The following is a 12,527-nucleotide window of genomic DNA, read 5'->3' on the forward strand; positions in this document are numbered from 1 at the left end:
TTATTCACTCTCATTGAAAGTCATCATAATTTTCTGCATGACGAAAGATTAGTACACATTTGTCCATTTAGTATTTTTAATACGAACTTTTGTGCTGTAACAATACATTTTCAAAGTCAAAATAAACCATTTCCTTTAGATATTTAAATGAAGAAGAAAAAAAATCAAAAGTGTTTACATAAATATTCAAGTCCTACATATTAATACTGTGTCGAGAACCCTTATGCTGCAATAACAGCCTTAATTCTTTTGGTGTTAAGTATGTACTAGTGTTTCACATTGTTCAGGAGTCATTCTTCCCCATTCGTCCTGGCAGAATTTATGTAGAGATCCTCTAAGTTGGTGGGATGGCATCTCTGGACAGCAGTTTTCAAATAATGCCTCAGATTCTCACCTTTCTGATTTGGAGCCATTACAGTGCTGCTTTGGCCTTATGCTTAGGGTCATTGTAATGTTGAAAGGTGAATCTTAACCCAAGCTGTAGGTTCACAGCAGACTGGAACAAGGTCTCCTGCAACACTGTGCAATATTTTGTCTATCCATTGTACCTTCAACTCTGACAAGATTCCCATCACATGAAAAGCATCCCCATAGTATGATGCTGCCACTACAATATTTCACCGTAGGTATGGTGTTTCTTGAAGCACTGGCATTGTTAGTTTTATGCTATACATACCTTTGAACTCTGGCAAAAAAGTTCTATTTTGATCTCCTCTGAACGCAAAACCTTCTCCCACATCTTTACTGGGTTTTTTACATGCTTTGTAGCAAACGCCATATGTGATTTTATGTGGACCATCTTAAATATTTTATCCTCTTCCCTAAATTTCATTTCATCTTTTCTACTGAAGGAGGATTTTTACCAAATAAAACATACTCTGGCAAATTAATAATAATATAATAATAATTCATTACATTTATATAGCGCTTTTCTCAATACTCAAAGCGCTATCCACACAGGGAGGAAATCGGGAAGTGAACCCACAATCTTTACATCTTGTTTGCCATACATACTTATCTAGAGGGTTAGTGCTATGTAAAGGTGCACTGCTGCTTTTTCTTCGCACTGTAAAAAATACCATTGTGAATTTGCCTTAATTATAGCATTGCTACTTTTTCGTTGTTTAGCTCATCACTTTGCAAAACTGTTTAATGTTATATGTTGCACCATTAATTGCCAGTCATCTAGACAGACAGATAGATAGATACTTTATTAATCCCAGGGGGAAATTCACATACTCCAGCAGCAGCATACTGATAAAAAAAACAATATTAAATTAAAGAGTGATAAAAATGCAGGTAAAACAAACAATAACTTTGTATAATGTTAACATTTAACAGATCGGGGGGAGGGGTGATGTTAGAGTGCGTGAGCTTATTCAGTGTGGCAGGAATAACGCACGTTGATCTTTTTTGTCTTTCAGTACATGTGCCTTCCCCGTTTATTATATCTCTGCCTGTCTGTCTGTCTGTCTATTACGCAGTGATCTGTCTGTCTGTGAGTTATGGATCTTAAAAATAAAAGTTATAAGGACAGTTCATGTTAATTGCAGTCTCAATTGTTAAAAAAATATTTTAAAAGGAACACCCCACATGAAAATATAACGATCTCATTAACTGACAGTGCATACCAATTTATAAATTTTATTTCTGTTTGAGGTTAAAAAGAAAAAAAAAAAAGTAACACTTTATCCCCAGCGGGGAATTGAACTCAGGTCTGTGAGGCACGGCAAAGCTGCTGCGCTGTGAGAGGCTTTACACATTCTATAGTTTATGCCTACATTTTGTAACATTTATTACTAAAATATGAAAAAGTTTCTGTTTTAACAATGTGTTTACACAGATTACTGTAGAAACGGAACACACATGAAATGCATGTGTTCTAAATAACGATCTATTATTTCCACTCTAAAACTTCACTTCACTCCCAGATAATCAATCAAGGCATGAGCTGGGAGAAGTTTGTGCACGTTCTAAGTCGGAGGGGGGACGGAATAGCCGGCTGCTGGCAGCTTGTCTTTATCAGCACGTTAAAAGTTAAAAAAGTTAAAAGTTAAAAGACGCTGGCGGAGAGGTATGAACGGATTTAAGAAGTGATTTAAGGTGGGCTGGATCTACAAGTTTTTTCATAGGCTCTGGTAATTCTAGTGTTAAAAGCCCTTTTCTTCTGGTTCAAAAGGCCCTTGATGTCACTTGTAATCCATGGCTTGATGTTAGCATAGCAGCGTACTGTTCTTACTGGAACTACAATTTCCATACAGAAGTTGATGTAGTCAGCAGTGCAGTTAACAACCTTCTCAATGTTCTTACCATATGATCCCTGCAGGATATCCCAGTCTGTAGTTCCAAAGCAGTCTCTCAGAGCCTGCTCTGCCTCAGGGGACCACTTCATGAATGAGCATGTGGTTGTAGGTAGCTCCCTCACTCTTGGTTTGTAGTGAGGCTGAAGCAAAACCAGGTTATGATCTGCTTTCCCAAGCGCAGGCAGCGGGTTGGCGCTGTATGCATCTTTAACGTTTGCATACAGTAGATCAATAGTCCTATTTCCCCGGGTGTTACAATCCACATACTGGGAGAAGGCAGGTAATGTTTTGTCCAGCATCACATGGTTAAAGTCTCCAGCGATTAGCACAAGCGCCTCAGGGTGCTGCGTTTGCAGTTTAGCAACAGCAGAATGGATGATGTCACCCGCTATCTCCATGTCCACCCAAGGAGGGATGTATACAATAACGTGTCCAAACTCTCTGGGCAAGTAATAGGGACGCAAAATTACTGCCAACAGGTCAATGTCCCTGCAGCAAGTGGAGATTTTTATGTTTACATGTCCAGAGTTGCACCATCTTGTATTCACATAGAGAGCGAGTCCTCCTCCTTTCTGCTTCCCACAGGTATTTGCGTCTCTGTCCGTTCTAACTGTGCTAAACCCGGATAACTCCACGTTAGCATCTGGGATGGTAGTTGTTAGCCACGTTTCACTAAAACACAACAAACTGCATTCTCTGTAGGTCTTGACATTTTTCGCCAGCGCAGCCAGTTCATCGATCTTATTTGGTAGAGAATTCACATTTCCCAGGATCACAGAAGGCACCGAAAGCTTGTAACGCCACTTTCTTGCAAGCTGCCTCGCCTTTAGCTTAGCTCCGGCTCTGCTGCCACGATACCGCCTTCTTAGCTCGTCAGGTAAATAGGGAACCACACCGGCGCGGGCATCTATCTATCTATCTATCTGTTCTCAGCGCTTGAAGTTGACTACCTGAACAGACGAGTCTCGGCGTGTAAAAATCCATGTCCAAGTAGTAAAAAGTGTCCAGGGAACGAGTCCACATAAAAGAAAGTGGTAGGAGTGATCAGTGAAATAGATAAAATAGATAAAAAGGTAGAAAGATAAAGTCGTACACAGAGCTGCTGGAAAGGCTGCCACTCGCTGCGGCACCTGAGTCATATCCGTTGATGCTATCCATTGCCAGGGTAGTGCCTTCATACACTGTGGCATGTGATATCATCAGCATGGCACAGTAAATACTAGCTATTCATTTCATGCTTCTCTTGTCTGATTCGCTTGAATGTCCTTTTTGACTGAAAGTTTGCTTAATCCCTCTGCTGGTTTCGAATCTTGTTTTGTTGTATTTTGACCTCCTTTCATTTCTTGGTCCTGAATGCTTTCCTCTTTTCGCAAAAGTTCAGCTCAGCCTTAACAAATACTTCAATTTGCTGTACTTGGACTGCAACAAGAACCAAGTCTCACCATACCTTCAAAAATATGTTTCAAAGCAGATTTCATGGAGTCAAAATTAAGATTTGGACAAACAGTTAAAACAAAGCTGTTCATCCTTTATTTCCAAGAAAACAGAAATGAACAATTTAAATGCGAGCACCGCATCGAGTAAATTCATGCTGAATATCGTATCAATGTTCAAATTCAAAAAAGAAATTAGACATGAACATTGCTTCCACTTTGTTAATACTGTCAGTGTATGCATTGTACATTAGGTCTTTCTCCTCTTTTACAAATGCTTTGTCCAAACTCAAAATCAGCGCGACTATACCAGCTGACCAAATCCTCAGATGGGATTATTAGCGTGGTCTCTCATGCTTGCCCCTTCAGTAACAGCATAACAGAAAAGGCTTGTTTTTTTTCTTTCCACAGCTCAGTAACACACATCCATATTTTCAAATCATTTTTCTAACTTTAGTATGACTCCTTCTCATTAAATGTGGAAGGAACTTTATTGTAGCTAACCATCCTCTGCTATCAAAGATCGAATCAATAAAGACATTCAAATGTATGGAAATGAAAACACCATTATTACACAACCAACTCCAAAACGCCCGCAAATACACAACCTCTAGCTCCACTCTGCAACATCCCATCCACCATAGGCTTAGATAATTGAATACATTAATGTATATGAACCTAAACATTTAACATACGCATAATAGGATACATAATAAAATTAGAGTTAACCAGTTAACACAGGGAACCTATTCCAGCAGAACTGGGCTTGCAAAGCATTAACACTAGAATTACCCAAGTCTATGAAAAAACTTGTAAACCTGGCCCACCTTAAATCCGGTCACACCACTCCGTCAGCATCTTTTATGTTGTAAATGTATCGATAAGAGCAAGCTGCCTACTATCCCATCCTTCCACCACTGCAGAAACAGCAAAAAGCTCTCCCAGCTTAAGCCTTGTTTATCTGGGAGTGAGATACTGGGTGCTGTATAGTGTAAATAATATATCGTTATTTGGAACACATGCATTTCATGTGTGTTCCGTGTCTACAAAGATCTATGTAAGTGTAGGATGACAGAAATGTTGAACACATACCTAAAATGTCAAACTTTTTTCATGTTTTAGTACTAATGAAAAAATTTTGACATGAAGTGTATAATGTGTGAAGACTGAAGTCCAAATATCAAATAAGCACTTTCACAAGAGGTACAAATATAAGAAAACAAGTGTACTTTTATTCAAGACTATAACCAAAGAAAAAGAAATCAAATTGGTGTACTTTGGTGTCAAAACTGCTTTGGTAGTACAGCGGTAAGAACTGCTGAATCATAATCAAGAGGTCGCAGGGTTCATGCCTTGCTGCGTCACCAAATAAATGTTTTGAGCAGTGAGATGCTCTTATTGTTACTATTATAATAAAAAAACACACATTTAATTTGAGTCTGTAACAGCCGGTGTAAATGTATGGTACTTGTAAAGGTTAGCGTTTTTTTTTTTTTTAATTCAGTTTTGTTCTCTCAGTCGTGTTCACGCGCCCCCCGAACTGACACTGCTGTTTTCAAATAAAGACATGCTATAACAGAGGTGAACTCAGATGAGAACGAGGGTTCTACATCGGAGAAAGAGAATAGAAGCCCTTCCCGCAAGAAATGTCCACTCACACATAAGAACAACGCAGCAGCACCAGGTGTAAATGCGAAAGATGGCACTGTTTGGATGCAGCAAGAGGTCCGCCGTCATCCTGCCCTACATATGTCCTTCAACGAAACAGCACGGCTTACAGAGCTCACCAAGGTATCGTGCAAAGTCCAGTTTGTGAATATGTTTTGTGATGGTCTTTATGTAAAAATGTTTACATGTTACTTATATCAAAGACAGATCGATTGTTATTTACCTTGATTTATTTACGTATTTACCTACAGCGTAAAGTCACAACTGTAGAGCTTCCTGTGTTTGATTCACACAGGCATGCTCACAAACTACATGAGTACTGAAGTGACTTCAGTAAATAAATCAAGGAAAATAACCATGTACACTAACCCAGCCACAGGGGATGCACAAACTAGGGCGTTTCTTCATTCTGGTCACAAGCCTGGATAAATGGGGAGGGTTACGTCAGGAAGGGCATCCGGTTGGCAGAAGAAGGAGAAGAAGAGGGGGGAGATGTGCCCAGAGGTAGGAGGAGAGGAGGAAGGTAAAGAAAGTGGAACTGAGGGTAGGAACTTTGAATGCTGGCAAAATGACTGGTAAGAGGAGAGAGTTAGCCGATATGATGGAGAGAAGGAAGGTTGACATATTGTGCGTGCAAGAGACTAAATGGAAGGGGAGTAAGGCCAGGTGGATTGGAGGTGGATTCAAATTATTCTATCATTGTGTGGATAGGAGGAGAAATGGAGTAGGGGTTATTCTGAAGGAACAATATGTCAAGAGTGTTCTGGAGGTGAAAAAGTGTCAGACAGAGTAATGATTATGAAGCTGGAAATTGGATGTGTGATGATGAATGTTGTTAGTGCATATGCCCAGCAAGTTGGGTGTGCAGTGGATGAGAAAGAAGATTTTTGGAGTTGGATGAAGTGACTGGAGCGGATTTCAATGGACATGTTGGTGAAGGGAACAAAGGAGACGAGGAGGTGATGGGTAGGTATGGTGTCAAGGAGAGGAATGAAAAAGGTCAGAGGATAGTGGATTTTGCCAAAAGGATGGACATTGCTGTGGTGAATATGTATTTTAAGAAGAGGGAGGAACATAGGGTGACGTACAAGAGTGGAGGAAGTTGCACACAGGTAGATTACATCCTATGCAGAAGGGTCAATCTAAAGGAGATTGAAGACTGCAAAGTAGTGGCAGGGGAAAGTGTAGTTAAGTAGCATAGGATGGTGGTCTATAGGATGATGTTGGAGATCAAGAAGAGGAAGAGAGTGAGGGCAGAGCCAAGGATCAAATGGTAGAAGTTGAAAAAGGAAGACTGCAAGGTTGAGTTTAGGGAGAAGGTGAGACAGGTACTGGGTGGAAGTGAAGAATTACCAGACAGTTGGGAAACTACAGCAGATGTAGTAAGGGTGACAGCAAGAAGGATGGTTGCCATGACATCTGGACAGAGGAAGAAGGAAAAGGAAACCTGTTGGTGGAATGGGGAAGTACAGGAGAGTATACAGAAGAAGAGGATGGCAAAGAAGACGTGGGATAGTCAGAGAGATGCAGAAAGTAGACAAGAATACAAGGAGATAAGGCGCAAGGTGAAGAGAGAGGCGGCGAAGGCTAAAGAAAAGGCGTATAATTAGTTGTATGAGAGGATGGACACTAAGGAGGGAGAAAAGGACCTGTAACGATTGACTAGACAGAGGGGCAGAGCTGGGAAAGATGTGCAGCAGGTTAGGGTAATAAAGGATAAAGATGGAAACGTACTCACAAGCAAGGATGGAAAAAGATGGAAACGTACTCACAAGCAAGGAGAGTGTGTTGAGCAGATGGAAAGAGTACTCAGTACAGGCTGATGAATGAAGAGAACGAGAGAGAGAAGAGGTTAGATAATGTGGAGATAGTGAACCAGGAAGTGCAACGGATTAGCAAGTAGGAAGTAAGGACAGCTATGAAGAGGATGAAAAAATGGAAAAGCCATTGGTCCAGATGACATACCTGTGGAAGCATGGAGATGTTTAGGAGAGATGGCAGTGGAGTTTTTAACCGGATTGTTTAATGGAATCTTGGAAAGTGAGAGGATAACTGAGGAGTGGAGAAGTGTACTGGTGCCGATATTTAAGAATAAGGGGCATGTGCAAGACTGTAGTAACTACAGGGGGATAAAATTGATGAGCCACAGTATGAAGTTATGGGATAGAGTGGTGGAAGCTAGGTTAAGAAGGGAGGTGATGATTAGTGAGCAGCAGTATGGTTTCATGCCAAGAAAGAGCACCACAGATGCGATGTTTGCTCTGAGGGTGTTGATGAAGAAGTATAGAGAAGGCCAGAAGGAGCTGCATTGCGTCTTTGTGGACCTGGAGAAAGCATATGATGGGGTGCCTCAAGAGGAGCTGTGGTATTGTATGAAGAAGTCGGGAGTGGCATAGAAGTATGTAAGAGTTGTACAGGATATGTACGAGGGTAGTGTGACTGTGGTGAGGTCTGCAGTAGGAGTGACGGATGCATTCAAGGTGGAGGTGGAATTGCATCAGGGATCGGCTCTGAGCCCTTTCTTATTTGCAATGGTGATGGACAGGTTGACAGACGAGATTAGACAGGAATCCCCATGAACTATGATGTTTGCTGATGACACTGTGATTTGTAGAGATAGTAGGGAGCAGGTTGAGGAGACCCTGGAGAGGTGGAGATATGTTCTAGAGAGGACAGGAATGAAGGTCAGTAGGAACAAGACAGAATACATGTGTGTAAATAAGAGGATGGTCAGTGGAATGGTGAGGATACAAGGAGTAGAGATGGCAAAGGTGGATGAGTGTAAATACTTGGGATCAACAGTACAGAGTAATGGGAATTGGGGAAGAAAGGTGAAAAAGAGTGCATGCAGGGTGGAATGGGGGTAGAAGAGTGTCAGGAGTGATTTGTGACAGACGGATATCAGCAAGACAGAAAGGGAAGGTCTACAGGACGGTAGTGAGACTAGCTATGTTATATGGGTTGGAGACGGTGGCACTGACCAGAAGGCAGGAGACAAAGCTGGAGGTAGTAGAGTTAAGTAGAGTGCTAAGATTTGCATTGAGTGTGACAAGGATGGATAGGATTAGAAATGAGTACATTAGAGGGTCAGCTCAAGTTGGACGGTTGGGAGACAAAGTCAGAGAGGCGAGATTGCGTTGGTTTGGACATGTGCAGAGGAGAGATGCTGAATATATTGGGAGAAGGATACTAAGGATAGAGCTACCAAGCAAGAGAAAAAGAGGAAGGCCTAAGAGCAGGTTTATTGATGTGGTGGGAGAGGACATGCAGGTGATGGGTGTAACAGAACAAGATGCAGAGGACAGAAAGATATGGAAGATGATCCGCTGTGGCAACCCCTAACGGGAGCAGCCGAAAGAAGAAGAAGAAATAACCTTGTACACTAACCCAATTTCTTTTTCTTCGGTTATTGTCTTGAATAAAAGCGCACTTGATTTGTTATACTTGTACCTTTTATGAAAGTGCTTATTTGATATATGGAGTTCAGTCTTCATACACTGTACATTTCATTTCACAATTTTGTCGTTGGTACTAAAACATGAAAAAACTTTGTCTTTTAGGTATGTGTTCAACATTTCAGTCATGCTAAACTTACATAGATCTTTTTAGATACAGAACACACATGAAATGCATGTTTTCCAAATAATGATATATTATATACACTATACAGCTCCTGGTACCTCACTCCCAGATAAACAAGGCTTGAGCGGGAAGAGCTTTTTGCTGTTTCTGCAGCAATGGGTGGATGGGATAGATAGCTGCTTGTGCTTATCGACACATTTACAAAACAAAAGACGCTGATTGAGAGGTGCGAACGGATTTAAGGTGGTAAAGGTTTACATTTTTTTTCAATAGGCTTTGGTAATTCTAGTGTTAATCAGCCCTCAACAATTCCATCACAGGGTGCCTTCATCTTCACTTTTTATTAAACACATATGAATACATACATACAACTTTTCTGGAATGTTTATCTTTTTGACGTATTCATTATACACAACCAGTTTTTGTGCTTATTTACCACAGCAAAAGAAATTGTCTTTTCTCGGTTTTACCAATCTTATTACTTGTGGCACAGAACGGATAGCCAGTGTAAAAGCAGTATAAACACTCTGCTGTCCTATAAATGGCATAATTAGAAAGGCATTTTTAAGATGCATAAATGGCGTAATTAGAAAGGCATTTTTAAGATGCATTATTGCACATTTCATTTAATAAATGAAATGGAATTAAGATAACAGAGAGTCAACCAATACAACGGCAAAGCACCATCAGAGATGGGAGAATATTTGTAATGTCCCATGTCAAATCAAATATGCATAAAGAAATCAATTACCTGATAGCTGTTTTCAAAATATTACCACTAAAAATGAAACATCTATATAGAAACACATAGTCTTCAGTCCTACAAAGATCTCCAATATTAAAAGAATTATTCCAACTCTCCTCAATGACGCTTCCTTAACAACTATTATGGACTAAAATAAGCATAAATGTTATCAACTACATTTCAGACAAGGCTGAAATAATTACACACCACAGTATATGCACTCAACTGTCTAAACTTCATAGTTTTTATCAAAATCTTTTTTCAATAATCCACTTCTTGCCTACAAAGCTTTGCAGAAATGTTGATGCAGGACTACATAAAAATGCATTCACTCTGTAATAACCTCTTTGTAGGTCAGCTTGGAGGGAGGTTTTAGTATAATTACCCAGGATCCTGAATATATCTCTGTCCTCTCTGTACCATTTACATACTAATATTCTGGATATTTGACATACGACAATACTGGCTTCAGTAAACACTATCTTCCAAGTCCCAAAGCTTGAAAGGTCATCTTGAATTGTAATTAATTACACCACTTATATCGTAGTATATTAAATAAATTAAAATGTGCTGTTGGTCCTAACTCATCTGAATTTACATTACTGGATAATGGCAGAAAAAATAACATACTAAGTGAATAAAAAAAACAATATACAATGATTATTGAAAACAAATCATTTGGAAAGAAAATCTGTCATTGATCTGAAAAAATGCCAAATCCCCCTTACCTTTTCACTGAAACACTCAAGCAAGTCTCGGACATACCCTTGCATTTCTTGCAAGAACTTATACTGGTCAGCAATGCCATCAGAGGAGCCTTCCAGCCTCTCTATCAAGCAGGTAGAGGATTCTAGCTGTTGCTGATTCTGTTCATATTGCTTCCGATTCTTTGAGTGAACTTCCTTCATTGATTCATACCTAATAAAAATGAAAATATACTTTTAAAATGGAAACTATTAGTTGGTCTGGTGTAATATTTACATCAATTCAAATTTTAAAACCTTTCCAAATTCTCTTTATATGAACTCTATGAAAAAGAAAATTCCTGCAAGTATAATCTGAACATCACAATGGTAGGTAAGGAAAGCATGCTATTTTTAGAAATACAACTTAAAATATGTGAATTTTGTTTGGTTAAAATGTAGGAAATTGCAAAAAACTAAACTTTAAAAGAAAATAATTATAACATAATCTTCAATGATGCATATGTTCAGTAAACTCATAATGACTCCAGGTTGGTAAAGATAAATGTTTAAAAAAATCCACCCAAACTCTTGGAAAAATAATAGAAAAAACTTCTGAATATGTCCCACGGCTTAACAAACCATAAAGATTAATGAAGTTCACCCTATGTAATGTTAACCTTTTCTCCCCCATGTTATGTCTGTTAACAATTATCTTGCATGTTTCAAATACATACATACACATTACTAATTCAAAGTGTACAAATTAAACTGTATTATCTATATATAATTCACTAAGTCCATGGCAAGCAAGACGCACGCAAGACCGAGCCCCGCCCACCAACAATTCACTAAGCAGCCGACCATGGCACGCTCACTACAGGGCCAACAATTCGCGCGACAGCAAACGCATTTGCCAAGAATGTTTTCATTAATCAAGAACGAAAGTCGGAGGTTCGAAAATCACATACCGTCGTAGTTCCGACCATAAACGATGCCGACTGGCGATTCGGCGGAATTATTCCCATGACCCGCCGGGCAGCCATTACTCCCACTGGCATGCCTCCGCATAAAGTCAAACTTAAAATTGGTTCAGTCATCATGCTTCTCAGAAACCTCATGCCAGCAAGAAGTCTCTGTAAAGGCACTAGACTGACTGTTGTCAGCATTCACCGCAATGTACTACAGTGTAAAACACCTCGAAAGACATTTATAGTGATATGAATCGAGGTAAATAAAAATATATGACAAAAAGCCTTATTAAACAACAAACAACATGCATTGACACAGTTTTAGAGTTATTTTGAGAACATAAAAGGACTTAAGCTTGAGTTAAAATGAAAGATAACTTTTCAGAAAATGTCCATGTGCAGCATTATTCAACCCTCAGCATCAGTACTTTCTAGATATTCCTTTACCCTTTATAATTTTTAACAACTGTTTTGATTAGGTTTTATAGATATAGTCGGGCTCATCTTGACGCACAGCTTGAACTCTGGAACCAATCTCCATGAGAGGTGCTAGACTCTCTTACCACTCTGGAGTTGCACCTGGTGAGAGGCACCAAGCAGGTGTGGGCATACTTATTGCCCCACGACTTGAAGCCTGTTCACTGGGGTTTACCCCAGTGGACGAGAGGGTAGCCTCCCTCCGCATTCAGGTGGGGGGATGGGTCCTGACTGATTGTGCGTATGCGCCGAACAGCAGTTTGGAGTACCCACCCTTTTTGGAGTCCCTGGAGGGGGTGCTAGAGGGCATACTTTCTGGGGACTCCCTCGTTCTGCTGGGAGACTTCAATGCTCATGTGGGCAATGACAGTGAGACCTGGAAGGGCGAGATTAGGAGGAATGGCCCCCCTGATCTGAACACAAGCGGTGTTTTGTTATTGGACTTCTGTGCTCATCACGGATTGTCCATAACGAACACCATGTTCAAGCATAGGGGTGTTCATATGTGCACTTGACACCAGGACACCCTATGCCTCAGTTCAATGATCGACTTTGTGGTCGTGCTGTTGGACTTGCGGCCACATGTCTTGGACACTCGGGTGAAGAGAGGGGCAGAGTGTCAACTGATCACCACCTGGTGGTGAGTTGGCTTCAATGGTGGGGGA

At 40.2% G+C, this 12,527-nt stretch overlaps 1 protein-coding gene across 1 annotated transcript in view; it reads right to left on the bottom strand.

Annotated features, from left to right (window-relative positions):
• The window catches only part of paxbp1 (PAX3 and PAX7 binding protein 1), a 276,767-nt gene that overhangs the window by 94,926 nt on the left and 169,314 nt on the right, over nt 1-12,527 (bottom strand). The window contains exon 7 of the mRNA XM_028799899.2: nt 10,460-10,649. Coding sequence (XP_028655732.1) covers nt 10,460-10,649 — 190 coding nt within the window. The remainder of the gene's footprint in view (nt 1-10,459; nt 10,650-12,527) is intronic.

Source organism: Erpetoichthys calabaricus, chromosome 4 (genome assembly GCF_900747795.2).
Source record: "Erpetoichthys calabaricus chromosome 4, fErpCal1.3, whole genome shotgun sequence".
Lineage (NCBI taxonomy): Eukaryota > Metazoa > Chordata > Cladistia > Polypteriformes > Polypteridae > Erpetoichthys > Erpetoichthys calabaricus.